Raw genomic sequence first — 26913 nt, forward strand, 5'->3', positions numbered from 1 at the left:
TTTGGTTTCATCCTACTGTTTTACGGTTCAAGAAGTGACTTGAGAGAAAAGGAAACTTTCACGAGCCATGAGATTCTACTCCGTCATTGTTTGTTTGGTTTCATTTGTGCTGTCTGTTAGGGCATTGCACTTTGAGGTCGAAGCTGTCGAGGCCACAAGAGCACCAACGTGTATACGTGATTTTGTCACCGAGGGTCAATTGGTTGTTGTTAGTGTGCACTCGTCTGGTTCTTCCGGCGATGGTCAAAAGTTGAATATGTTTATCAGAGATAGTGTTGGAAATGAGTACAGAAACAAGAAGGACTTTGCAGGTGACCTCAGGGTGGCATTCACAGCACACGCTTCTGCAGCATTTGACGTTTGTTTCCAAAACGTTCTTGTTAGAAAAGGCAAATCGCTATCCAGAGAGATTGAATTGGACATTGAGGCCGGTTCTGCTGCTAGAGACTGGAATGCCATCCAGGCTGCTGAGAAGCTTAAACCTGTTGAGTTGGAGTTGAGAAAAATTGAAGAGCTTACCGATGAGATCGTTGGCGAGCTGGAGTACTTGAAGGCCAGAGAGGAGAGATTGAGAGACACAAACGAGTCTACGAACAGAAGGGTGAGAAACTTCTCCGTGGCAATAATCATTGCATTGATTGCGCTCGGTGCATGGCAGCTTACTTACTTGCGTAACTACTTCAAGGCCAAACACATCATTTAATTATTCCCTCTTACGTTCATTTTCTTGTTCATCAGTTAATATCATCTTGCAATAAAAGAGAGAGAAAAAAAAAACATTTCAAACAAGGACAGGGAAACCAATTAGGAATCAAAGAGGCCAGTTCTCATTTGGGTATTGTAAGTTGGCCCAATTTACCTAGGATGTAGGCAAAATCCACCATTGACACCGAAACTCCCTTCCCTTCAGTAGCAACAACGAGCATATCTAACAAGAGCGTATCTGACATTCCAGTTTTCAAATCCTTGTTTAAGACTTTCAGATCATCAAGGTTCAATGTAGATACATGTCCATGACCAACTGAGTTGGCCAATTGATTCCAGGTCTCCTCTATAATCCGCCTATTATCTCTAAATGAAAGCAACTGGCATGATACAGTCATCAGCTTTGTGAAATCAACGTGAGTTGTTCCTTCCACGGCCAATTCCTTGGGTACAAGTCTTGCGTTCCCAATTACAAACTCTCTAGGTATACGTAGACTATGAAAGAACTTTGGTAAATCGCCGACACACAGATCTGTTCCCCCTTCTGTTATTGATGCGTATGTCTCCAGTATCTCTTCCTCGTATTCTTCAGGTACATTACTGAATTGCGTGAACTCGCCAATCGACTTTTTCGTTATGTATTTCTTAGCCTGTTTTTCTCATATCAGTACGTAGCTCTCAATGAGTTAATCGAACGTATCACTAACCATTCTTCCAATAATTCACTCTAGTTATAAAAGCATCACTGAAGTAATATACCCTCGACCTCTGGGTATTAATGCACCAACGCCCCAAATTCGGGGGAACGACCCTCGAAACTCACAGTGAATACCGCGAATTTTTTTGTAGGTTTTTGTGGTTTTTTGTTTTCAGAGCGAACGTTGTCCGCCGTCCGAGAAAACAACAACAACGGCGAAGAGCTCACCTTTGCAATCAGATTCAGTTCAGCTCAGCATAAAACCCAACAGGGGGAAATCAACACAGCAGCAGGAACAAATCACAATGAGCGAGGAGCTTGAATATGAACATGATCAGGCCAACGAGGATCTCCAAAACCTGGAGAGCGCCACTGTGGATGATCAGGATGACGCTGAAGACCAGGGGAAGGATGTGATTAGCGATGAAGACGGTGTCTTTGAACAAGACGAGGACGAAGACATCAACAAGGATAATCAAGATGACGAAAGAGATGAAATCAACAACAACAACGACGACAATGACGACGACGATGATGAAGATGAAGACGAAGACGAAGAAGACGAGGAGGAGGATAAGGTTAGATCTCGTAAGAGATCCCGTCGTGATAGAAACCAGTTCTTGGATGTGGAGGCTGAGGTTTCAGATGATGATGATGATGAGGAAGAGGACGAGGATGACCTCACAAAGGAAGGTTTCATCGCTGCAGATCACGAACATGATAACGAACCCCAATCGAGAGATGACAGATTGCACAGACAAATTGATCGTTCCCGTGAAAAGAACACCGAAGAGGATGCTCAGAGATTGGCGGAAGAGTTCAAGGAAAGATACGGAAGAACCAAATACAGAGGCGACAACTCTGGTCAAGTGTCGCAAAGATTTTTGTTGCCATCCATTGAAGATCCTAGTATCTGGGCTGTGAGATGTAGACCTGGTCAAGAACGTGATATCGTTAAGAAACTGTTAAAGAAGAAGCTAACGTTGGAGGGGAAACCAAACGCACTGAAGATTCTCTCTGTATTCCAAAGAGATAACTTCACAGGATATATCTATATCGAGGCAGAGAAGCTTGCTGCTGTAGATGTCGCTATCAGAGGTGTCCCTGATATCTACGCAAACAACAAAGTGCTTGTTCCTGTCGAAGAGTTTCCAGATTTGTTAAGACCAAGCAAATCAACAGAAATCAAATTGACACCAGGCTCATATGTCAGAATCAAAAGAGGTAAGTATAAAGGTGATTTGGCCATGGTTGATGCGATTGAGGAGAATGGCTTGGAAGTCACACTTCAAATTGTTCCAAGAATCGACTACAAAGGTTCAGAAGTTGATGAAAATGGTAAGCGTAAAAGGGCAACTTCAAAGTTCAGACCACCACAGAGACTGTTTAGTAAGAAAGATGCATTGGAATTCGATCCCCAAGGTTTAATTGCTAGATCGAGCAATAACTTCAATTTCAGAGGAGAGGAGTACATTGATGGTTTCTTGTTCAAATTGTTTAAGTTACAACATTTGGAGACTCAGAATGTACAACCATCTCTTGAAGAAGTTTCAAAATTCAATACTGGTGACTCTGAAGATTTAGATTTGACATCAATTGCACAGTCTTTGAAACAGTCCAATGCAATTGTGTTCAACAGTGGTGATAGGGTACAGGTTCTCACAGGTGAACAGCAAGGCCTTCAGGGTGATGTCGTTTCTGCGAACAATGATATTGCCACTGTGAAGCCACAAGGTATGACAGGAACAGTATTGGAATTCCCATTGGGTAACTTGAGAAAGATCTTTGCAGAGGGTGATCATGTCAGTGTTCTTAAAGGTAAACATGCTGGTCATACAGGTATTGTTGTCTCCATCAACGAAGACCAGGTGACATTTATCTCCGATCAATCACATAAGGATGTTACCGTTTTCGCCAACCACTTGACAAAATCTGATGATTCTTCCACCCTTGTGGATGGAAAATATGGCCTCCACGATCTGGTTCAGATCAACGCATCGACAGTTGGTACCATCATCAGAGCAGACAAGGATGTATTCACTGTATTAGCCCAAGATGGTCGAGTGATGTCGCTTCCACCAACTTCGATCACATCCAAGGTTCAGATTTCAAGAGCGAACCAGTTTGCAACAGACTCCAATGGTGAATCCATCAAAGTTGACGACGTTGTCAGAGAAAATTCTGGATTCAAAAGACAAGGTGTTGTTTTGCACATTTACAGATCGTATGTTTTTGTTTACTCAAAGGAAACTGCAGAGAACTCCGGTGTTTTCGTTACAGATAACATGAGTGTGTCCAATGTTGCCTCCAAGATAAACATCACAGAGAAAAAGCAAACTATTGACTTGACTAAGATGAATCCAAAATTCAGAACAGGTGGACAAATGGCTCCACCACGTTTACCAGTTGCAAGACAAACTGGTCGTGACCGTTGCTTAAACCAAAATGTTTCTGTCAGACTTGGAGAGTACAAGGGTTATCGTGGTATTGTCAAAGATACCAATGATGACATTGCCAGAGTTGAGCTACATACAAAGAACAAGATCTTGTCCATTTCGAAACACAAATTGGCATTCGTGGATAAAAGTGGGAGACTTGTTCCATACGAAGAATTCATCAATGAGAGACCAAGATTCAACGCTGCTGCACCAAGCTTTTCCAGTGCATCTGGGCCATCTCATTCGTCACAAGGATCAGTTTCAAATGGTGGTAAGACGCCAGCTTGGGGATCTGGAACTGCTGGTGGTAGCACTTCATACGGTGGATCTGGAACTGCCTGGGGTGGATCTGGTACATCTTGGGGTGGTTCTGGTACTGCTTGGGGTGGATCTGGAGCTGCCACTGGAAGTGGAACTGCCTGGGGTGGAAGAAACTCATCATGGGGTAACAGTGCCAGTGGAGGTAACTCAAGTTCATGGGGAAATTCGAACCGTGGTAGCGGTGCATCTGCTTCTGGCCGTCCTGGGAGTGGAAGTTCATGGGGAGCTACAGGTGGTCAGAGTGCATGGGGAGGAAATGGTGGTCATTCTTCATGGGGTGGAAGATCCTCTTATGGGCAGAGTAGTACATGGAGTGCCTCTACACCGGGAGCTTATAAGGTAGCACAGACCCCAGGTGCTTATGAAACACCTTACGAATCTGCACAAACACCATATGAAGGTGCCCCAACTCCTGGCTATGGACAAACAGCACAGACGCCCGGTGCATACCATGATGACGATGATGAGGAGTGATGGTCATTTTCCAAACTATCTGAATCTTGAAGGGCAGAAGAAGACAGTAAAAATAGTACAATGTAATTTATTATCTGTATCGTTTTGTAGGTTGTATGTGTCTCGCGTTGCCTGCGTTGACGGCTTTTTTTCGTATATTTTTTTCAAGAATTTGCCTTGTAAGACAAGAACAACTTGTAGCTAATTTGACCAAAGGAAGCTTCAATGTCAGTTACTGTAAGTTGCAGTTGTTCTATTGATTGTGGATCATTCCAGCTAACAGATTTAGCTACATACAGACTCTGGTGATATCAAGATTGAAGTATTCTGTGAGAAATGTCCAAGAACGGCAGAGGTAAGTCCAATATTAGATATTTCCTTTAACTGACGGTACTAATCTAGAATAGAACTTCTTAGCACATTGTGCTATGGGAACTTATACTGGAACTAAGGTTGTACGAAATATCAAGGGCTTTATGGTACAATTCGGCGATCCAACAAATACCGGCAAAGGTGGTGAATCAATATGGGGAGGAAAGTTTGAGGATGAAATACGACAAGATCTCAAACATGATTCAAGAGTGAGTGTCTACTCATGATATACAACTATGGTGCATATACTGACTTGGTGATAGGGAACTGTGGCTATGGCCAATACTGGGCCTAACACAAATGGTTCACAGTTTTACATTGTGAGTACAGCTTTCAATGTTCTTAACTTACTCATACTAACGGCGGAACCAGACCTATGGTAAACATTCCTCCTTAGATGGGAAATATACGGTGTTTGGTAAGGTGCTCATGGGAGCCGAGAATGAACCTGGTGCTACATTGTCTAGAATTGAAAACGTTTCAGTCGACAAGAAGAGCAGGCCAAAGGTGCCTATATATATCAGGGACGTAACCATCCATGCGAATCCGATAGCCTCAAGACAGAAATGATAGACACCAGTGAGTTTGCTTCTGTTACATGAATAGATAAAAAGATATCAGACGCTATAATTTGATTCGCATATGTACAAGCTTGGTGTCTAAAACTCAATGAGTAGCCACTTGGTCATCTGGTTTAGAGTCGCTTTGGCTTTCTTGAAAAGTTCAAAGGTTGAGTCTCTGTAACTTTTCTCTTCTTTGCTTCTGTGAATAGCACTCTTTGTTTTACTGTTGGCTGGTTGTTAGTCATACTTCCAATATCAACACCTACAAATTAGCAATAACTTACCAAGAGGATCATAGCGGATCTGTGTAACCATTGGTGCACCACGATTCACCAAAATGTGCTTTCTATATCCAGTAGCAGCTGACGATATGAGTGAAACCACAACTTTACCTTTACCTTTAGCAGGAGCTACAGTAAAACGTTAGCCAATCAGCTTGGGCAAATGTTGTCGGTACAAATGAATTCTCGGCGTATATCTCAATACGCTCTGTTCCTTGTCATGCACCCAAATGGAATGTACTTACCAGCCATTGCTTATTCTGATGATTATGGAGAAGACCTTCAACGAGTAGCCCAATTCGTTGAGCGGTTGAGCGTTCATTAAGGGTAAAAAATCATGAAAAACACAAAAGTGTTGATACGTCCAACACGAAGCGGAATTTGTTTCGGAAAATACCGGAATTGGCATCGGAATATACAATCAACACTTCCTATACTGAGTGATACATAGGTGTAAGCCACGATTAAACTAGGCAAAATGGTTGTTAACCATATGATCAACAACTTCCCAACCCCATGCATTGACATATTTCCGTCTTACAGCGATGTTGTTGTGTGCGTCTGGTCTTAAAGTGACGAGAACCTTTCTCCAATCCATGTCTCTATGCCATGACCTTGCAATTGATTCCTGTAGTGCCCTTTTCTTTTTGAACAGCATTTTCTTTATTGGATTTGCAACCTTTTCAACGCTGGTGTAGTGTTGTGGAGGTAAATCCTTATACGAGTACATTCTATCGTGAAAAATTGCTGGGAACCTTGAAGAAGGTGTTGATAAGAACTCTTGGTTTGGTTCCGGTGATATCAGAACGTTGGCAGCAGCCAAGATGGTGGATGCCACCGGTGGGATATTCATTGAGAGATCGTCATTGGAATCTTGACTATTTTCACTTTGCTCTAGTTTCGATGCATCTGAATCAGGTGTGGCAATTTCAGTCCTTGCAAAGGGGTCATCACCTTTTGCATCATTGATTATGGGAGATCCAGTGGTTTGAGTTCGAATGTATTTCCTCAGTTTCTTTCGTCTCTGCTTTTGCGATGCTTCTTGGAATATCGAAGTGGATGTTGTTCTCAACTTCAATGTCGGTTTACCGTCAGAGCTGTTCATTTCTCTATGAGGGTTCTCAGCGATTGTGCTCCCCTTGACATGTAGATTCCCAACGTTATTATTGCTGTTAGATGATGACTTGTCAGCGGAGTTTTCGTCATGCTGTATAACATCTTGTGTTCTGTGTTCGTACTTCTCTTTCTGTTCCTTTATATTACCAAGGCTCTTCCAATCCAGATACAAGAGTGCAGATGTTCTCAAGGGCACAATTCCATCGTTAATAGCATTTGCGTATAGGGTTCTATTGCTGAACTGTGCAAAGACCTTATGAGCACTCTTGCTTGTCATAATTTGTTCCATCACAGGTTTCGACGTTAATGATCTATGGCTTTCTGCATCTTCCGATTTGTTGATAAGAGATGGAAATTTATGCCTTAGCATGAGATCCCTCCCTGTTCTCCCCAGCAGACCAACATCCAGCGCCATTGAGACAAACTTGGGGAATTCTGTAATCCCCAACATCGGACTTGCCATGATTATAAAATTCTGGGGTTTGATCTTATCAAAGAACTTGGGGTCCTTGTTGACGATGTACGTGATTGCGTATGCTTGTACTGGACCACCTAATGAGTGGCCAACAAAGGAAATCCTGTCAATCTCGTACCGTGATTCTTTGCATACTTGCATAGTATATTCCGCAACTCTTTTACCCAGATATCGTATTCCGTGATCTGATTTACCGACATTTCCATCAAACCCTCTCACTATGACATTGCTTTCCGGAGATGACGTCTTGAGGATTTGATCTCGTAGATAGAGCATATCAGCGCCAATGTTTGAGAAAATGCCATGAGTTATCATCACCAAGTGTGATGGATTCTCAGGTACTGACGGTGCAGCGTTCCACAAGTCATGCGTATTGAATTTAGTCACTTGGCATTTGTTCAGTGATGTCTGATGCGATGCAACCTCCGTTCCCTTGTATCTTCGCAACGTGTCATAATCATAGGCAAGCCCAAAACGGAACGCAATGTGGAAAGCAGTGGCAAGGGTGAGCTGGGAGACAACATCAACGGTCCAACCGTACCAGTTTGTGCAATCTATCCTACTACTCTCCGAGAGGTAAAGCTTTGCCTTGAATGATTGACCCGGCTTAACGTCGTCGTCGTACTGTATCACCTCTTTGAAGTCCGCCAGATGAGAATAGTTGTGCGGTGTCACATCTATGTACAGAGAAAATGGCCCTGTGATGTAGATAGGCCTGAACAGGTTATTCTCATGGTTTCTAACCCGGAGCCATATGTACGGAGTGCCATCAGAATCCCTCTGTAGTAGATGGTCCTGCTCTTCTTCGTGAAGAAACTTCACTTCGAACCGCTCCACTTCACCAATGCCCAGCTGACTCTCTTCAAAGAACAAACAGCTCTGCAATATGGGCGACGAGCTCTGGGAAGAGCTCTTATCAAACGATAGAGACGATAGTTTCAGTCGAACGTCCATTGAGCTAACAGAATATTTGTCCCTCCACTCCCGTTGTTGGGCTTGATCTTACGTCCTTCCCTGTACGTAAAATAACAGTGCGTAAAGGTGTGTGCCTTATGCACACCAAGAGGACAACGCCCGGCCTAGCGTATTTTCGTCTTGGGCTCCTTCCGGCTCCGCTGGGCTGGTTGGCACACCGCGGCGGCGCACTGGAGGCCTTGTAGGAAAACCCGCTGAGGAGGTTGTGGTGGAGAAGGAACAATACTATGCTTAGTGGATCAGACAAAGCCAGAGGGCCTGAAGAGTAACGAAGATTGGGGACGTGGACTGTGCCAATTCGAAGGAGATGTCGCTGACTGATATACTGAGTGCGAATACGAACTTCTACCAACTGGTGAGTCCTTGCGTGTGGTTGTTGTGAACCGTGTAAGAGGTGAACAGCGGTACTAACGTAGTTCTGTATAGGCCAAGGTTCAAGAGATAAAATACCTAGTGTGTCGGGCCACCTCCGAGGACCAGTCACTACTCGACGTGGAGATCCAGCTGCGTAAGGAGAATCCCAAAGTGCTGGCTACTCTGTATCCGAAGGAGCTGTGGAGTTTCAGTCTCGATGGGTCAGACCCGCCAGTACCAAATGCGCAGTACAAGCTGAAACAGTCGTCTATACAGACGATGGATCCCAGAGACCTGCACAAGAACAATGGCCCGTCTAACATCTCGTCACTGGTGGGTGCCACTTTGGTGAAAGCGCTGAAGAAGATGCTGATGACGTCGCTCTCAATAAGGAAGGAATTGACCATGTTTGGTACATGTGGCCTGTTGCCAGAGTCGAATGATCTCATTCGGATTGAGCCCAAATTGTTAGACACTGGTGATATTCTGCTCTCGTTGACGTCGCAGCCTCACAATCTACATCACCTTGGAACGTTAGACGACTCAATTGACGTCAATTCCACACATGCACTCTACCTCATACCGTCGGGAATACGCTGCTACGTATCAGGGAACACTCTGCAAGAGGCATGGACTTCGAAGCCCCAAAATGCTCAAAAGATCATAGATATCCTACAGGCTCATCATGGAATAAGTATAGACTCTACGTCTTCACGATGGGTCAAAGTGATCCCCAATTTGCAACACCTGAACGGAATTACTACGCAAGTTGCTGATTACCTCAAACCGGTATCCAATACCAAGTACATATCATGGCCAGCGGAGTTGTGCCTGGTGCAGCGTTGTGAACACATTGAGAAAAGTGATGATCCTAATGCACTTGATGACTTTGACCCTATGTCATTGATTGACGATTTCGTTCAACTGAAGGCTTCTGCTGCGACCAAGACACCTTCAAATGTACCAACAACCAACAATACACCAGCAGATATCGGAAACGTTCAACCTTCAAATGGTCCACCGACGTCTAAGCCAACTCCTACAAACACATCTGCGCCTCTAACAACGGCAACAACAATAACTGCAAACGCATTGCCGGAAGAAAGTGTGAATATGGATGAATCGGTGCATGATGATTGGGATGATCTAGATGCTGAACTATTTGGCGGTGATGAGATCACGGATGCAGATTTTGATCTATTTGATGAACCAGACACTGCAACTAAAAGAGATGGACAGGACGATAATGACGACGATGTTGATGCCGAACTCGAAGAGGCATTAAATGATGCTTTGATGGGTGAGGATCTTAACCATATTTCATTTGAGCATGATGAAACCGACAGAGAGAAATCAGACGACTTGAAATCAGATGGGAAGAACAATACAAGGGAAACTACAAAGAATCCTTATGACATACCTATTCATGAAATAACAATTCCAAATACTCCTCCGTACGAAGACCCGGGTGCACCACTACCGGTGCTATCGCCAAGAGGACAGAGGAAACGAAGCATTTTCTCTCCTTTGACGTTTAATCCCATTATCAAATCTAATGTTGATAACAAATACGCAAATGGTGGTAAGTTTCATGTTTCAACCGTTGATACACCAGTAGGAGACTTTGGAATCCCGAATGTTCCCTTAGCTGAGGGTTTTGGAATAGGCCAAGATGAAGGTGATAGTGGAGAGTCTGATAGTTCAGACTATATCGAGGATTCAGGAACAGAATGTGAGACAGATGATATAATTGTTCCACCAACAAGAATCAATTCTAGGGAGAGCTCATTAGATTCTGCGAATCTGAACATCTCTTCTCAAAATGAAGTCACCGAAAGAGGGATTTCGCTCGAACCTGAATCAAAGAACAAAAGGTTTATTACTCCAGGTGTACAATTGGATGGAACTATTAGCGAAAATTCGAGGCCATCTTCACCATCGACCAATGGTACAGGTGAACCAAACCCATTACCTTTCTTAGTACGGTGCCTCCCAGTATCAACGATGCCAGAACATTTCTATAAAGAGAATCCGACAGTCAGTGATATGAACACACTCGACCAACTAATTCAGCAGATTGTATGGGATGATGCTTGTCTTGAAGACACCTTCCCAAAAGAATCTGAATATGAGAACGTTTCGTCCGACAATTTAAAAAGGGCAATTGCTCAAATATTCCCAGAATTCCGTGGGATATCTCTGGCAGAGTTTTCTGATGTTACTCCAAAGGAAGTAAATTCCCCGTTTGCAAGCTTCAAAGCCAACGATTACTTGCCTAAGAACTCACAATCTGACTTTTCAACATCACCAAAGAAGGAAAGCACTGATGATAATAAACTGATATTCCCAATTCCAGAGCCAAAAGTGAAAGTGAAAAGGCTGAATGAAGAAATCATTGTCAACTCAACAGCTCTCAATTTATGGAACCTTATGAGTTTCGAGTCCCTACATGGGACAAAGGACTTTGGAATCATCATGGTGGCTGAAAATGAGCCCTTTGAACTTTGCGAGTTCTTTGTACAGGCTTTTATTGAAAGCTACCATAAGAGCAATCTTGGGTCTGTTGAAAAGATCGTTCTCGATGGTTTTGTCGAGAAAGGTATTGTAAATGCCAATTCAGACCTAAAGGTGGTTTTCACCAAGCTTCATGAACATTTAGTGCAGCAGAAAGAATATAGAGAGATCTTAGTCTTCATGACTGATTCGGAAGAGAACTTAAAATCAATTGTTAAGAAAGTGACACTCTTTGAGAAGATTAAAGAATGGTGTACCGGATCTTCCAATGGGACGCTATTGCCGATAAAGGTTTCCCTGAAGGTTATACCTACATCATTCGTTGTTAACAATGGTGTCTTTTCCGTTCTCTCAATAAGCAGAAATACGAGACTGGCTCTTTCTGTTTATAATAGACTTAATCAGACAAATAGGACATTTGCTGATCTTTCTAATGCTTTCCCAAAGAAAATAAAATTCCAATTGACACAGGAACCAGTGGCTGGCCGGATATTATCTGAGGAGTCTTTCATACATTTGGCATATGAAAGATCAATTGACAAGAACTGGTGTGTCGCTTCTTGGACTGATGATAAGTCAACTTTTCACGAAGTTAAAGCTTGGCCTCTGGATGTCAAGGAGAAATCATCTCTCGAAAATGTTATGAACCAGCTGTGGGATACTACTCTAGAGCTCAGCAAGAACGTGAAAGGAAAGAAATATTTGGTTCTGACTAGACTCAATGGTGGTATAGCAGATGATGAGCTTCTACAATGGAAGAGACTAGCTTCGAAAGCCTTGTTTTTAACCTTGGTTATCGTCTCTGTAAATACCAACTCAAGACTGTTGTTAAAACTTGACCAATCATCGTTTCCATTGAATAAACTGTTTAGCCAGGAAAATGGGTTTGATTCAAACTCGTCTATGACTAAATTCGAATCTTGTCCGACCGCTGGCTCGTCAACTGGATTAACACCATCCATCTTCACACCTCAACAGATGAATTCACCGGACATATTCAGCATAAGCAGGGCAGCTGCACATGAGTCTCCTTCAGAGAAGTTTACAGATGACAATACTGTTCTTCAAGACATAAGTGATCTAGTATATGGTTTGGTAATTGATTCACCAATGTCGTTATCCCATTCACCTGGACGTGCTGTTAAACTTGGATTTCTAGTGAAACCAATTGAGAATAGCAACAACAAGCTCAAGTGTTTCGAAGTTGGAATATTGAGTTCACCAAGCAACCTTTCCAGTGGAGAACTGATGTATCAGCTATTACACCAATATCGTAATTTGGCAAAGATGGGTGAAATCTATTCCACCGTTGGTAACCCTGTTGAAACCATTGTCCCGTGGCATATAGCTGCAGTGAATAAAGTGATGAAATGCCTACTACATGTCCGCCATGAGATTGACAACAAGCAAGTTGGCTGACCTATGGCATCATTACGGCAATATAGTGAATGGTTATGGTGGACTTTAAATCCCATGTAATACCGATTTTAATAAATCAGAGATGTATATCAACTGTTCTTCTTTGAATTCTCTTTTACATCCTTCCAATGCTGCTAACCTGTTTGATTCTCCAGTTTGCGCCAAGTGTAGCAGCTTATCTTTCTGCGTCTCTGTCATTTCTAGTTTGGAGAATTTGTACCAAATGGAGAAGAGGGTAAAGAGGATGATATTTATACGTGAAAAGTCGGTAACCATCCTCTCGAACCCTTCTGATGTTTCGAAATTGTAATATTTCTTCTTGTATGTGGTTAGTTCAAGTAATTCCTGAATAAATGTAATAGAGCCCTTTGAAGTGAACCAATCAGATTCCGGTTGATCAAAGGTATGTGTTGATATTTGAACCAACGAGCATATCAATATTTGACCTAATAGTGAAACATTTTCTTCTGATTCACCATCTGGATCGAGTCTGAAAAAGAGAAGATAATCATCAATGTTACCGTTGAAAAGATAAATGGAACAGGATGAGATCAAGTCATCAACTGAGCATTTGCTGAATTTACCTTCACCTCCTTGATTAAGCCAGTTATTTGCGAGCTTCAAGATTGACTTTCTTAAGGAGACACTATCAGGCGATACAAGTTTGGGGGCTAAGGTAAAGGTGCCATGGGGTGAAGGTACCAAGTATTGACCCTTTGCAATACGTGTTTCATTGGCGAAGATCTTTTCAACCCTATGCCTTTGCTTGTCATCTGTAACTGGAAAGATTGCCTCTATTAGCTTGGTAGACCAACTGTAATGACCAACTTGGCCAAAGAATTTTGTAGTTACTAGCTCAGTAAACTCTGACCGATATTCATCATTTGGTGCAATCTCGTGACTGTATTCGTCCATCTCTAATTCCATTATCTTGATAAACAAGGACAATATCGGAGTCCACATGTTTGCAATAGCCTGTTTCAAGGGATCCTCAACGTCATGGGCATTGAACAAACACCAGGAAATTGCAGACCATATGCGACCTTCAGCCAATGCAACGTCAATTCTCTCTCTATTCAACACTGCTAAAGTTCTATTCTCTGCTTCATCTTGTAGATCAACATCATCCATAGGAGAATCTTCAGGTTGTAAGGCCAATTTTAACGCTCTTTTCTGTGGAGAATCATTCTTACCAAACTCTTCACTTTTGAGCTTTTTTCTCACAGGACTCGTTGTTATCTCGTCAAATAGATCATTATTCTCACTATACAGAGCCTTTTTCATTGCTTTAGAGCGTAGATTGTGTAAGCCACGGTTTCTAATGAAGTCCAGTGATTGGATGAGCTGCTTTCTTGAGTAAACTAACGTTGGACTGTCCAACGTGAATGAGAATAGGTTATTCTCGCCATCACCATGATTAGTGGCCACACTGGATTGTATGACAGCATGTACAATGGATTCAAGAATCCATAGTGCTCGTTGGTTAATTGGTCTGTCCGACGTTTGTATGCCAAACTTTTGCGCTATAAACGTCTCATTGTTGTATGTCGATATCGTCGCCAACGTGAACAGAACGTCTAAGACAAACGCAGAAGGACAGAAGAAAGACTCAGTCTCCAACTTCGTGAGTAACATATCCCACTGTTGCACGGAGATGTAAGACTCCAGCAATTCATCCGTACTCTTATTCATTTCATGTCAATTGAAAGCTCAGCCGATTGCAAAACATATTGAGATGAGCTGGTGGCATGAGACGAATTACTTGTAACCACAGCTCCAGGCGCGCGCGCGTAACCGAGAATTTGCACAGAAGAGGGAGAGAGAAAAAAAAAACAGTACGCGTCAAGATTTCGACAGGCACAATTCTTTTGATTGATGATTCTACATACAAAGCAGTGTAAACGTAGTATTAAATAGTACATGGATGACCCAATTGACAACTAATCTCTAAGTTTTTCTGGTTGTCCAGACAGCAAAGTGAAAGATGGTGCTTTAAGCTTTTCAGTTCCTTTCAAAAAGTCCAACTCCATGACGAATTCAAACTCCAAGAGACATCCACCAGCTTTGGTGATCAAGTCCTCTGCAGCTTTAGCAGAGCCACCTGTAGCGATGATATCGTCAACAACTATGACAGTGGAGCCTTCTGGAATTGCTTCAACTTGGATCTCAAATACGTCTTTACCGTATTCCTTGACGTATTCAGCTTTGTAGGTCTTACCAGGGAGTTTACCCTGCTTTCTCACAGGAACAAAACCTGCACCAATGGCAAGAGCCAAAGATGGTCCAAAGAGAAATCCACGGGATTCAAGACCAACAACAAAATCAACCTTCTTATCTGGGAACTTCTGCTCCAAGTGTAATTTGAAAGCACGCACCAATTTTTCAAACAGCACTGGTGATCTGAAGATTGGAAGGAAATCTTCAAACAAGATACCTTCTGTTGGGAAGTTCGGATACTGGTGAAGTGCTCCCTTGAGCTCTGTTGCAATCTGTTGAATTTCTGGCATGGTAAACTGAAGAAGCTAGAAAGGTAGGTCTCGAAAACGATGGACTCGGGTAATGGACAAGAGAGTATACAGAAGCTTGAAAGAGATGAGAAGGATTCCCATCGGCTTCTCATCGGTAAATTTTTTACCTCGTGTGGCCATCCACGTGTCCCCTAACAAAAAAGTACAGGTATCAACAAACCTCTCAGAGGAAGTTATACTATACAAGTCGTTTTTAACAGGATTTAGTTGTTTTCTTGAAGGGAATACCTAAATTGTGGTATTGTCAATGGATAAAGCTGATGGTTGTTTCTATCCGTGTATATGTTGCTCTTCTTTTGCCTGAGAGGGTTCAAGATTTTTAGCTGCCTCACTAGCGCACGTTTCAACATTTGAAGTTTTAACATTTGTAGTTTCAGCGTCGTCATACTCTTTCTTCACTTCAGAATCAGTGTGAATATTTTCAGCACATTCTTTAGTAACGGTTTCTGTCGCTTCTGGTGTGTTACTCAAACGAGCAGATGCACTTCTATCCATAAACTCACGCTCACGTTTTCTGGTGTTGTGGATCTTATTCAATTGTTCCCTTCTCTCTTCGCTAACCTCACCGGTAAATGTGGTGATGTAGTAAACCCCTGGTGCATCAGTCCAACTGACACACCCTGGACCAAATGTGTGCTTCTCAACTAAAAACATTGACAAAAATGCATCGTCAAAGTCGTGATAGGCAGCTTCTGGGATGACTTTCTTCAAACTAATAATCTTTGTTCCAACTTTGACGTCCAAGAAGAGCATTAGGGTTTCCTTGTTCAAATCAGGCGTAAAGAGGAAGTTGTTAACCAAAATCACATTACACCTGTCGATGACACTTTTAACTTTAACATTGCCAACAAAGCTTTGTCTGTGGAAGAATCCAACTTTACCAGGTTGGATACCAAACAGAGCGCATCTCTCATGGAACGCAACTTCCTGCAGTTCAGCTAACCTTGAGCAATTCTCCATTATTTCACAGCCATAACTTTCACATCCATATTCCAACGCAGCTTGAATAGTGACATTACCAACACCTGACCCTAAGTCTATAAAGCACGATTTTGAATCCAAGTCACACTGATCAAACACCATTGAACAAAATTTTGGTAAAAGTTCCCCATAAACGTTATTACTGAAAGCACGGTAAACTTTCAAGGAATGGACATCTGGGGAAACACTTCTTGAATATATCTGATTTAGCAACTCGTGTAGCACCATTCGGGAGAAAGTTTGCTTTTGTTGAAGATGCTTCTCAATAGCACCACTTTTTTGTAATTCATGAAGAGTACTATTAAACTCTTGAATGATTTCAAACATTTTTTCGTAATCCTGGGAGTATAATGCTGTCGAGTACTGACCAGCCATTGAATCGTAAGGAGCATATGGGTTATAGAATTTGTTCTTCTGATCTTCCGGAATGTATGTTAGCGCCAATGCCTCCATCATACGTCCAATTTCCTCTAGGGGATCGAGATAAAAGTCTTGAGATTCCTTTAGAAAATAATCCTCTGTAATCTCTGGATAAACTGGGGTATGAATCTGGATAGTACGTGGTTCCAATCCTTTATAATCTCTATACCGCTTGGATTTTTGCATTGCCACCTGGGCAGCTGATTTGAAGTTTAGACTAACCACTTCAGAAGACTTTGATTCCAAAACATCACGGGTAAAGAAGTTGGGCCTTATTGGAATCTCGACATCGGATCTCCATAGGGTTAAAAATGGCCGATAACCATCAACCAGATTGGATGTGGTGCTCTGTGCAGTTCTCGTTTCCAGAATATTCTCTTCAATATCATCCTGGTCATCTTCAACCTTTGGAGGAGATGTTTCTTTCTTCTTATTTCTTGACTTGTGTGCATCCTTTGCGGCTTTTGCCCTTTCTTTGTCCCTTTTCAACCTCAACCGTTCACGTTCAAGCTTCTTCTGTAATCTCTCCTCCTCGCGTCTTTTCTTCTCGGCTTCAGCTCGTTCTCTAGCCAATTCCCTAGCACGTCGTAACTCCTCTTCTCTCAACGCTCTTTTCCTCTGACGCTCCTTCAATTCCCTTTCAGCTTCTTCCTCCATGCGACGTTTCAAGTTATTAGCCCGATCTTGACGCGCTTTTAACTCCGCTTGCTCTATCATCCAGTCGTGCCATTCGGTCAACCTTTCCAGCTCTCTGCTCTTCTTCTGCTTCTTCCTTGGTGGGTTATAATCATCTGGCGTGTTTGGTTCTATCGAACCTTCATTGGCGGTCTCGCTATGGTTATCAGAACTCGAGTTCAACTCCCCGTCAGGGCTTGTGGGGATCAATCGCCCAGACCGCAACGCCCTAGTCATATCGATATTCTTCCTCTTTTTGCCTTGTTCAACACTGGTTCCACAGCAACACCCACACAGATCAGCCTACCCCCAGTGGATAAAGGATAAAAACCAGGTCACAAACTAATTAAATAACGCGTAGAATTCTCAGTGGAAATCTGTTGACGTTGTTGTTGCTGTTGACGTTGTTGTTTTTGTTGTCTTTGTTTTTGTTAACGTTGTCGCCCTGAAAAATCTCCCCAAGGGAAGAGAAAAAACCACAGAAAAAAAAACATTACAGTGGAAAAGGGCACCAGGCCGTCTCAAACCGTGCCAAGTTGCGTAAAATTTGCATTTGATTTCGTTTTAACCGCGCGCCAAATCAGCACCGTGACGAAATTACAAGCTGTAAAAGGGTAACCCAGGGGAGCGTACACCTACAGCGCAGATTATTAGCGTCTACAAATCGTTTAGGCCTTTTATCAAGAATTCTTGTTTGTTTTTGCTCTCCATCCTTCTGATGCTCCCTGTAGATGTATACACGGTTTTTTCTCTTGTTGTTTCAGCTCACCGTTGGGGCGCATTGCGTCGTGCAGTTAAACATCACCACCATGAGCGTCCTCCTTGTGGAAAGTCTTACTCTGATTTCTAAAATGGCCTCTCACGCTACCGCGAGAGCCGCGTCCACGCCCACGCCCACGACCGCCATGGTATCCACGTCCGCGTCCACGTCCGCGTCCACGGGATCCATCTATGCCATGTGCAAACGCTTCTCGACTTTGGTTGGCGTTGTCGATGGAGTCACTCGGTTCAGCAGTCTGTTTGGACTCGCTGGAACTCTGTGTGAAGGTATTAGACTGTTCGGTGGTTTCCTCTTTTAGCTCCACTTTAGGCATCTGCTTCTCGTCGTTCTGTAGTTTTATTACATTCTTCTTGGTTTCCTTCTTGGCCTCCTTCCTGGCTTCTTTTTTGACCTCTTTCTTTGGCTCCAACTCCGCCCCAACATACTCAGATTTTGAATCTTTCCCCTTCTTATGTTCCTTTTTGATCTCATTCACAGCTTCCTTGTCTTTGACTGGTTCTGGTACCTTGTTTAAATGTTGTTCAGCAGTATCGCTACCACGTCTTAGTCCTCCTCTTCCGCGGCCTCGTCCACGGCCTCTGGCATGGGTCTTTCCAGACAATCTTCCTCTGGTATTGTACCCGTTGTGAACAACAGGTAATGACTCAGACACATCACCGTTCTCTACAAACTTCACTGGAGATGGTTTTGAATCCGCTGGTGAAACCTTTGAATTTGGTTCAACATCGGTTTTCTTCAACTCCCTTTGGATCTGCTTCTTTACATTGTCTGTAACACCACGAGCCTTCACAATTTTGGGATCATTTATGACGGTAGCATCATCCGGTGCCCCTTCAGTCTTTGGTTGCCCTTCATCAAACGATGATGGTGCAACGATCTGCTGTTTAGTCGGTTCTTCCACGGCTTTATTCTCTGATGAAGGTTTGGTGAACTCCTTCTTTATTTTTCTCTTCAAGATAACTTTTCCTTTCACCTTATCTTTTTCGTCTTTCTTGGAGCTGTTCTTAGAGAGATCCACTGTAAATGAAGACTTAGGTGGTGAAGTCACTTGGGCATAGCTCTGTGGAGAACCCCATACGCTTGTAGGTTGTGGAGCAGGTTTTAGCACATTTGCATTATTGTTCAACGATGTCTTGTCCTCTGTACTATGTTTGGAGTGTTTAACTTCAGATGTCTCGGACTGGTGATCCTTTGGATTTTGATACCCCTGATGTGATTCACTGTGTCTCTTTTCACGTTCCAAGCTACCCAAAGTTCTAAAAGTAGTCTTATTGATCTCCAACCCTTGCATCTTCTTTTGCAATTCACGCTCCCTTGATAATGTATCGACAGGTTTAGCACTTCCAAATGGATTCACTCTACGCGGGGTTGGAGCAGGCGACGGAACATGTAGAGGTGGTAGTTCTCGTGGTGCATCACGATGTTGGTGTAGATGGCCAGCATATACCGGTTCTGGTTGATGATGTGGTGGGAAATCATGATGAGCATACTGTTGTTGGGAAGATTGATCCTGATGCTGATGATCTTGACGATGTTGATCTTGACTATGGTGATGAGTTTGCTTAATTGAGCGTCTTGCTGATCCTGAAAGATTTGGGTCGTCTTCCTCCGGTAATAACCTGTTCAGCTCGTGATATGTTCGTAAGTCGTCAAATGATCCTCTCTCTGGAATAATCTTACCTCTGTTGACGTATAAATCATGCCACTTCAACACCTTGGTGAAAATATCCAATGATTCCACTTCCACATAACATACTTTCCTAGTCATATCAATGGCCTCAATGGGGTCGGAAGCATACCGCAACCCTTGGAAATCAATCTCCCAAAAGAGCTTCAATTTCACAAATTTAGTAAATCTCGAATGGAACAAATCCTCCATGTCCTCTACCCCAAAAAAAGAAGGCACGTCTAGAAACTTGATGAAGAACTGACGTAAACGTTCATCTTCTGGGTAGGAGCTACCTCTAAACTGTGAATGTTGGAAATTCTGGTTGAATCCACCAGAGTTAAACGGTGACATGTGCGATTGGTTAAAGCCATCGTTATGCCTTGGATGGAACGTTGGAACTGAGATTGAGCTTGGATCAAAGTCGTCGTCTGCCCAGCTCTCACCGAATCCTATTTCATTTGGCCCATCGTTAGTACGTCGTCGTGGGAAAATGGTGGTGCGTCACAAGGTATCAAAACTTACTCGTATCATCGATGAATTCCTTAAGGGACATCTTCTGTTTTGTAGCTACACAAGGGTTAGTATATGGCCATTGAAGGGTCCATTCTTGAAATTCACAACACATACTCATGGTTAAGTGCTATGGTCTACTCTTAATCCTTCGTATTCTTTCTTTCTAGTTGAACAATCCCCAAATTAGAACGGTTTCAACACTGAAGATTTTTGGCTTTTGTTTTTTTCTGTTGTTCCGTCGGGCGTTTGTTTCCTTTTAGGAAGGGCTCAGAATGCTTCAGCAAAGTGATAAAATTGGCTGATGAACAGTGTGAATCAATGGCCAATCCAGGTTAACTACGCTTCAGATTGAACACAACCCACTTTAGAGCTACAATTGGTCAAAGTGACACCCTTAAACCATATACACCAACGGGATAGCTTTGGTGAAGCTTCCTCCCACCCCTCCTCCCAGCAATTTGCTTAGTCAGGCGAGCAAGGGTAGATTTCCTGATTAGGAAATAACAGCCTTTTGCAGCGGACATTGAAAGATCACAAGACACGCCGGGATCAGCTGGAAGGGTACGATGTCATGGACCACTTATTGAGGAAGAGTCACGGCAGGAGTAAAGGTGGAACAACGCGTGTAATTGAACGAAATAGCCCGGTCTCATGTACATGCTTGCTGTGTGTTTCTCTCTTTTGCTCCGACTCTTCATAGGCAGAAGACCTGGCAGCGCGTCATTTTGTGTGTGTTTTTGTTAGCGTTTTTTCGCGTTTCGGCCCTTTGTTTTTTCCAGCCTTCGATGCCACCGCGTCGTGCATGTATGGACCTTCGGTTAAAGGAATAATATGCAAATGAAACAATTTAATCGATGGATAATGAACCTGTGGAGCCTTCCAGCTTACACGGTGATCGTTGGAAAGTGCTGTTGAGGAAGAAAAAGTGATTGTTCTTCTTTTCTTTCTTCCTTTCGTTTCCTCTCTTCATCGAGATATACAGTTGCACAAGTGGGTCATTCTGATAAACACCAAGCATGCTCGATTTCTTTAAGAACAGTACATCAAATCGTGATGATGTGGATTCCAACCTTACGATACTTGACCCACCAGAGCTGAACCTTCACAACGTTCCCAGCTCCCCTATGAGTTTCCGCTCTACATCGTCAGTGACAAATGCCAAACAATGGGGACTTAAGTCTAAAAAGTCTAAGAATATGATGTGCATACAGAGTGGATTGGATGGCGAGCGAGAGAGAAACCATATACTGGAAGAACAGGTTCAAATGCTCAGCTACCAAGCTGCAAAGGCGTTGGATATGGTCAATGAAGTGACAAAGGCCAACGAACAGCTGAAATTGGAGAATGAGCAGTTGAGAAGGGGTAAACAGGAGAATTCCTTCAAACACAGTGAGAGCATAAACTCTTTGAATTCGAGTTTGTTCTCGGATAGTGGCTCCACAGCACTATCACAGGCTACGTCAATGCAGTCGATGTCTGATTATATCCAAGGGAAAGATAATGAGATCCAAAATATCAAAGTAGAGTTGGACAACCTAAGATTGCAATACGACGAAAGCGTTCAACTCATATCACAGTTGAAGAGAGAAATTGCACTAATGAAGAACTTGGATAAGAGTAATTGGTCTAAACATCAACGACAAATGGATAAGAAGCATGCAGTTGAGCTTGAGAACTACAAAGAACAGCTGGCAGATCTGATGGACCAATTACACGAGAGACAAGATACAAATATCAAACTGAGACAAAGACTCATGGATGTTGAAAAGTATAGATTTGAGATGACACACTAAATATTACTTTACGATTGATTTTTGTAGTTTATAACGTTTCCTTTCATCAGCTCCCAACGTACTGGACTTCTTCCCTGCTCTATTAGCCAATCGTTACACTTTTTGAAATGGTGACCATCAAAGAACCCACGTCGAGCACTAAGAGGACTTGGATGCACAGATCTCAATGCATAATGATTCTTCAAATTCATCGTTTTAACCCTATTCTGTGCTGGAGTTCCCCATAGCATCAAAACTTTTGACTCGCCTGTATTTAGTGCAACTTTCAAGACCTCCTCTGTGAACTGCTCCCAGCCTTTACCTGAATGGCTATTGGCCTCATGTGCACGCACTGTAAGACATGCATTTAATAGTAGAACACCTTGTTCGGCCCATAGCGTTAAATCACCACTTTTCAACGGCACTTCAAACTGTGGATAGTCCATCTTCAAAGCCTTGTAGATATTTTTCAAGCTCGGTGGGGGAACTGTTGGTGGTTTGACTGAGAACGCCAGACCATGGGCTTGGTTATCGTTATGGTATGGGTCCTGTCCAAGTATTATGACCTTAACCTTTGACAATGGAGTCAATCTTGACCATGAGTAGACATCCTCCATAGGCGGGAAGATCTTGTTGGCTGATCTCTGCTGCTTCAAGAATCTCTTCAAGTTCAGGAAGTACGGTTTGGTCAATTCCTTGTGCAGGGCCTCGAACCATGAGTCTTCGAGTGTGTTGATCTCAAGTTGTAACAGTTCTTTCTGCTCATCATTCAACTTCTGTGCAAACTGTTCCTTGAAATTGGTCTTCTTACCTGTATTAACAGACAAAACTGGAGTGTCATTGGATACACTTCTAACAACAACTTTCTTGTGGAAGAAGTCCGTGATCTTTGTCCTCTTAGCAGCACACACTGGACTGGTTGATGTTCTCTTCATAATCGTTCCCAATGCTCCCACTAAGCAATAACCTCTGCTGTAGCGCTAACGCGGAAAGCTAACGTGGACGCGTAACTAGCAGCTCTGCCTATTTTTTTTTGGCTCTGTTCACGCGCACCATCCTTCCTTTCTACGTGGTGAACGGTGTATTTTTTCTTCCTCTTTTATTCTTTCCTTTCTTTGTCTTCTTTTGAAGCAAACTCAGCAACACGAATAGCTGGAGAAAATGATTCTATCCTTACTCTCTTATGTTGGAATAGTGCTTGGATTTCTGTTCCTCACACTTTCCATTGCATCTGGACTGTACTATGTTTCTGAACTGGTTGAAGAGCATACCGTGTCCACTAAGAAGTTCCTTACGATGAGCATCTACGTCATTGTCGGTATATACGTACTGCTTTTGGTATTTGACTCCTTCCCATGGAAGCTGGTCTCGTTCTCCATCTTCACACAGTGGGTCTACTATCAAAACTTGAAACGGTTCCCTATGATTGAGTTCACCAGTTTGTCGTTCCTCGCGTCGTGCGTACTAGTCGTGATGAACCATTTCCTGTGGTTCAAGCACTTTTCTCAAAACCAGACAACATTTGCTGAGGTTGCTTCCTTCTTTGGTGTGTGTGTATGGTTCATACCGTTTGCACTGTTTGTCAGTCTCAGCGCAGGTGACAACGTGCTTCCAAGCACCACTCATTACAAGAAGAACGATGACGTTCATTCAAGTGGCAGAAACCAAGGGCTTGCTAAGGTGATCATTGGAACAGTGAGGGACTGGATATACAAAGTTTCACGCTCAATGGGATATGAACTGGATCCAAATCATGGAAGAATAATATGATATATAATCTACTGACAATGTATATACACTAATAATAGCTAATTAGCAACGATGGGCCTCTGTGCCCACCTTGTAACACGGTGTCGTCATACTGTCTGGGGTCGTCATCACCGCGAAGAAATTGGTGAACGCTTTTCCAACCCTTTCTGTAAGTGAGAGCAAGGACACTTTCAACAACACAGTAGGAATAACAACCCTAGAGCCACGATTAGACCATGACGATTCAATTCAAGGATACCTTTTGGACGAGTGACTATATCACCGGAATCAAGGCTTTGTTCGATACTTTGGAATGTCGATCTCTCGATATTCAGCACTCCCTGGATACGTACCAGACATATACCACCATGGTCACTGTAAGTAGTGGGTGGAACAAAAAGCGGAAGCATTTCAAGGGAACAAGGGATACTGTGCTGTCGTTGGACTCTAAGACCTGTGAAACGTTTCTGGATGGTAAAGATGTCGTTACTTTCAACCATTTCAACGAGTCATTGGAGAACAACTACGAACACATTGCCAATTCACTAGAGCTGTTGGCGGTAGATTTGAAGGATAACGTTGTCATAAGATTACATGAGTTCCTTGATGATTACAAGGACTTTATTAAATCATCTAGAAACTCGTTACAGTTCCAATACAACCAGTATATCCGTCTCATTCAGAGTTGTACAACAATCGAGAAGAAGCTCATTTCAAGAGTAACCACTCTGGAGAACGCCCAGTCCAATAGTGGACTTGCTGAAACCTCACAGACAGATATCAATCAGTCGCAATTACCATCATCAACAGCTTCAGAGACGAGCGTGATACCTAAACCTCAAACTGAAGTCAAATCCGAAGACCGAGATGAGGATGACACTTTCAAATTCCCATTGACGATAGGTTCCACTGTATTACAGACACTAGATAACCTTAGTGACTTACTGTACACAATGATTGATGAAATCAAGGTGAAAAGAAGGTTAATCCCACTTCCAGGTGTTAATAACGAGTACTTTGCTAGTGAAGAGCTGGTTAAATGGGTTAGAAATTCATTACCAGATGAAAATACTCTCTTGAAGTTGGAGAAATTTGGTCAAGATCTGTTGGACCTGAACTTGATAACACCGTGGAATAAAATCTCTGTTGGAAGAAGGATATTCGCATCTGATTCAGGTTATTATGAGTTTACTGATTTGACAAGATTCATTGCAAAGTTTAACAACCATGATGAAGAGAACGAAGAAGATGTGGTTACCAATAATGCGGAAGACTCTGCTGAAACCTCAGAAATAGCACCATCGGCAGCTTCCTCTAGTATTTGGAGCTCTATCAAGAACCCATTCACGGGCACACCGGCAGATCCTGAATTCCTCAAGAAAGAAGTTGCTGAACTTAACGAAAAGTACATCAACGAATTGAAATGTCTCAACCTGGAAAAGGCAACTCTAGAACAACTCATTACATCAACGTGTGTTAAAGCACAAACTTACGAGACCAATAGAGACCATTTGTTAATATTGCTCAATGAACAGTTGGTTGACAAATTAATCTCACACCACCAAGCAGCACTCCAATCACTTCAAGAACTCAAAGGTACAAAACTATCAGAGGACACGGTGCAGTACGATCTTTTACAATCAATGACGAATTCTAAAGGTGGCTGGTTTTGGCCAACCAATGAATTGAGATATATCAACCATATGGAACAAAGTCATAATTGCCACCTAGAACTAATAGGTGTTGACCTGGTGAACTTAGCATTGGATTATAACGAGAAGAATTCCAAGTGGAGGTCACTTCCAGTTCTGATTAAATCAACTATTGAATATTTGGATGCTGCTGAAGGGGTCGATAAATCTTGGACAGCACCCTTGGACTTGACATCATCTAACAGACTAAAGAATGTTCTGCTGTCCGAGGTGGTTAAATTCTCTCAAATAGAAGGCTTAGAAGATCAGGCTTCTGCTGTGAAAGCACTCACCAAAGAACTCTGCTCAGGGGAAACTTCAAATTCCATTGTGAATTTTTTCAAACTCTGGTTATTGGAACTCCCAGACAGTGTGGTACCATTTACTTGCTATGATTCCCTACTCAGACACTACTCAAGAGCTAAGGAGGATAAGGAACAGGCCGCAACTATCTTAGGTACAATTCCAAGGCAAAACTTGGCCACGTTACTCGCCATCATGAATCATATCGTTACGTATGTCACGTTTGAAGATTTGCAAAACTTCAAGGATTTCCCCTTCCATCATTTAATTTTGAGGCATTCTCCAAGAACAAACACCGCAAATGTTGATGACTTCCCGGTTTTATCGCATCTAGTCGAAGACCTATATGACGCAAGATTTAGAGAGATTCTATATCTAAAACTGGAAGAATTAGAACGAAACTATGACGAAAGAATCCAAATCCATGAGCAAAAATCAATCGCATCTGTCAAAGCGGACAGGGCCAAAGCACCTGTGATCACAACAGTGCCAGCAAATCATCTTTCTTCTCCAAGACAGGATTTAGATGCTGATGGGCTCCGTCCATTCAGAACCAAGAGCCCTAATCAATCACCTTTGAACTCACCGAACCGGAATCGGTCACGTTCAAATTCTCACCTTTCAGGCCAAAAGAGAATCAGCATAAATTCAAACCTATTGAGACCATCTGATAATCTATCGAAAAGAAACAGTATGCACGAAGCTTCTGTGCACGATAATGAATTGCCTGGTGAATTGAAATAATTAATGATGTTTGTGGTCTATCGACATTTGATATTACTCATCGTAATCTCTTTGTGGCCTGACGGTTCCTGGCTGCATTGATTGATATACTGATAGTTTTCTTAGGGTTCAATACTGAAGATCTATGACAAATATATGCTCAGCATGATGACTTGTTTGATTCTTCTCATTGTTTCGTTCTTCAGAATAAGTGTTTGTCGATGTTATCCAACAGATTCATTTGAGCTTTTAGATGTAGAACGCAGTCTGAGTGATTTCAATACATTGGTTTCGATTGACAGTCAAAACATTACATATGCGACATTACCACACCTTCTATATCACGGGTGTACAAGAGGTTACAATAGACCTGCATTATATGATCGGATTGTCGTAACGCTTCCTACGTCAATGAGCTCTCTTGG

At 42.6% G+C, this 26913-nt stretch overlaps 14 protein-coding genes across 14 annotated transcripts; 7 read left to right on the forward strand and 7 right to left on the reverse strand.

The window, feature by feature from the left end:
• Positions 1 to 67: 67 nt before the first annotated feature.
• Positions 68 to 703, forward strand: ERV25 (Erv25p; the record flags this gene model as incomplete). Its single annotated transcript, XM_020212405.1, has 1 exon — positions 68 to 703. One exon carries the CDS (start codon positions 68 to 70, stop codon positions 701 to 703), a length of 636 nt encoding a protein of 211 aa, XP_020073460.1.
• Positions 704 to 827: 124 nt separating this feature from the next.
• On the reverse strand, positions 828 to 1301 carry RAD33 (Rad33p; the record flags this gene model as incomplete). Its single annotated transcript, XM_020212439.1, has 1 exon — positions 828 to 1301. A coding segment is annotated over one exon (474 nt), but the record flags the coding sequence as incomplete, so codon positions are not given.
• Positions 1302 to 1685: 384 nt separating this feature from the next.
• On the forward strand, positions 1686 to 4712 carry SPT5 (transcription elongation factor SPT5). The gene has a single exon (XM_020214162.1). The coding sequence runs from the start codon at positions 1708 to 1710 to the stop codon at positions 4633 to 4635; it is 2928 nt and encodes a 975-aa protein (XP_020073462.1). The 5' UTR covers positions 1686 to 1707; the 3' UTR covers positions 4636 to 4712.
• Positions 4713 to 4839: 127 nt separating this feature from the next.
• Positions 4840 to 5915, forward strand: CYBJADRAFT_193026 (peptidylprolyl isomerase; the record flags this gene model as incomplete). The annotated part of the gene is made up of 5 exons (XM_020217466.1): positions 4840 to 4851; positions 4904 to 4969; positions 5022 to 5195; positions 5250 to 5306; positions 5359 to 5915. 5 exons carry the CDS (start codon positions 4840 to 4842, stop codon positions 5554 to 5556), a joined length of 507 nt encoding a protein of 168 aa, XP_020073463.1. The 3' UTR covers positions 5557 to 5915.
• Positions 5916 to 6305: 390 nt separating this feature from the next.
• Positions 6306 to 8285, reverse strand: CYBJADRAFT_109568 (putative hydrolase; the record flags this gene model as incomplete). Its single annotated transcript, XM_020212058.1, has 2 exons — positions 6306 to 6854; positions 6975 to 8285. Coding segments are annotated over 2 exons (1860 nt in total), but the record flags the coding sequence as incomplete, so codon positions are not given.
• A 397-nt stretch (positions 8286 to 8682) lies between these two features.
• On the forward strand, positions 8683 to 12872 carry SSN2 (Ssn2p). The gene is made up of 2 exons (XM_020214163.1): positions 8683 to 8751; positions 8823 to 12872. Exons 1-2 carry the CDS (start codon positions 8704 to 8706, stop codon positions 12681 to 12683), a joined length of 3909 nt encoding a protein of 1302 aa, XP_020073465.1. The 5' UTR covers positions 8683 to 8703; the 3' UTR covers positions 12684 to 12872.
• NSE5 (Smc5-Smc6 complex subunit NSE5) lies at positions 12729 to 14375 on the reverse strand (the record flags this gene model as incomplete). Its single annotated transcript, XM_020216162.1, has 1 exon — positions 12729 to 14375. The coding sequence occupies one exon, from the start codon at positions 14373 to 14375 to the stop codon at positions 12729 to 12731; it is 1647 nt and encodes a 548-aa protein (XP_020073466.1).
• Positions 14376 to 14576: 201 nt separating this feature from the next.
• On the reverse strand, positions 14577 to 15260 carry APT1 (adenine phosphoribosyltransferase APT1). The gene has a single exon (XM_020214164.1). It carries the CDS (start codon positions 15188 to 15190, stop codon positions 14624 to 14626), a length of 567 nt encoding a protein of 188 aa, XP_020073467.1. The 5' UTR covers positions 15191 to 15260; the 3' UTR covers positions 14577 to 14623.
• Positions 15261 to 15370: 110 nt separating this feature from the next.
• On the reverse strand, positions 15371 to 17710 carry DOT1 (histone methyltransferase DOT1). The gene has a single exon (XM_020214165.1). It carries the CDS (start codon positions 17522 to 17524, stop codon positions 15482 to 15484), a length of 2043 nt encoding a protein of 680 aa, XP_020073468.1. The 5' UTR covers positions 17525 to 17710; the 3' UTR covers positions 15371 to 15481.
• Positions 17711 to 18081: 371 nt separating this feature from the next.
• Positions 18082 to 20290, reverse strand: PSP2 (Psp2p; the record flags this gene model as incomplete). The annotated part of the gene is made up of 2 exons (XM_020216163.1): positions 18082 to 20186; positions 20260 to 20290. 2 exons carry the CDS (start codon positions 20288 to 20290, stop codon positions 18082 to 18084), a joined length of 2136 nt encoding a protein of 711 aa, XP_020073469.1.
• Positions 20291 to 21066: 776 nt separating this feature from the next.
• Positions 21067 to 22059, forward strand: CYBJADRAFT_165713 (uncharacterized protein). Its single transcript, XM_020214166.1, has one exon. The coding sequence runs from the start codon at positions 21267 to 21269 to the stop codon at positions 22041 to 22043; it is 777 nt and encodes a 258-aa protein (XP_020073470.1). The 5' UTR covers positions 21067 to 21266; the 3' UTR covers positions 22044 to 22059.
• Positions 21970 to 23019, reverse strand: UNG1 (uracil-DNA glycosylase). The gene has a single exon (XM_020214167.1). It carries the CDS (start codon positions 22955 to 22957, stop codon positions 22052 to 22054), a length of 906 nt encoding a protein of 301 aa, XP_020073471.1. The 5' UTR covers positions 22958 to 23019; the 3' UTR covers positions 21970 to 22051.
• Positions 23020 to 23151: 132 nt separating this feature from the next.
• On the forward strand, positions 23152 to 23831 carry SVP26 (Svp26p). Its single transcript, XM_020214168.1, has one exon. It carries the CDS (start codon positions 23184 to 23186, stop codon positions 23790 to 23792), a length of 609 nt encoding a protein of 202 aa, XP_020073472.1. The 5' UTR covers positions 23152 to 23183; the 3' UTR covers positions 23793 to 23831.
• A 176-nt stretch (positions 23832 to 24007) lies between these two features.
• Positions 24008 to 26509, forward strand: RGD3 (Rgd3p; the record flags this gene model as incomplete). Its single annotated transcript, XM_020216164.1, has 1 exon — positions 24008 to 26509. The coding sequence occupies one exon, from the start codon at positions 24008 to 24010 to the stop codon at positions 26507 to 26509; it is 2502 nt and encodes an 833-aa protein (XP_020073473.1).
• Between the last annotated feature and the right edge of the window lie 404 nt (positions 26510 to 26913).

The sequence above is a fragment of the Cyberlindnera jadinii genome (assembly GCF_001661405.1).
Source record: "Cyberlindnera jadinii NRRL Y-1542 unplaced genomic scaffold CYBJAscaffold_1, whole genome shotgun sequence".
Lineage (NCBI taxonomy): Eukaryota > Fungi > Ascomycota > Saccharomycetes > Phaffomycetales > Wickerhamomycetaceae > Williopsis > Williopsis jadinii.

What these genes read in the sequence shown, in the direction of transcription:
- CYBJADRAFT_165713 (XM_020214166.1), top strand. Translation starts at nt 21,267, where the DNA reads ATGCTCGATTTCTTTAAGAACAGTACATCAAATCGTGATGATGTGGAT.
- APT1 (XM_020214164.1), bottom strand. Translation starts at nt 15,190, where the DNA reads ATGCCAGAAATTCAACAGATTGCAACAGAGCTCAAGGGAGCACTTCAC.
- SVP26 (XM_020214168.1), top strand. Translation starts at nt 23,184, where the DNA reads ATGATTCTATCCTTACTCTCTTATGTTGGAATAGTGCTTGGATTTCTG.
- SPT5 (XM_020214162.1), top strand. Translation starts at nt 1,708, where the DNA reads ATGAGCGAGGAGCTTGAATATGAACATGATCAGGCCAACGAGGATCTC.
- DOT1 (XM_020214165.1), bottom strand. Translation starts at nt 17,524, where the DNA reads ATGACTAGGGCGTTGCGGTCTGGGCGATTGATCCCCACAAGCCCTGAC.
- UNG1 (XM_020214167.1), bottom strand. Translation starts at nt 22,957, where the DNA reads ATGAAGAGAACATCAACCAGTCCAGTGTGTGCTGCTAAGAGGACAAAG.
- SSN2 (XM_020214163.1), top strand. Translation starts at nt 8,704, where the DNA reads ATGTCGCTGACTGATATACTGAGTGCGAATACGAACTTCTACCAACTG. An exon ending in ATACGAACTTCTACCAACTG is followed by an intron (nt 8,752 to 8,822) that starts GTGAGTCCTTGC and finishes AGTTCTGTATAG; the next exon opens with GCCAAGGTTCAAGAGATAAA.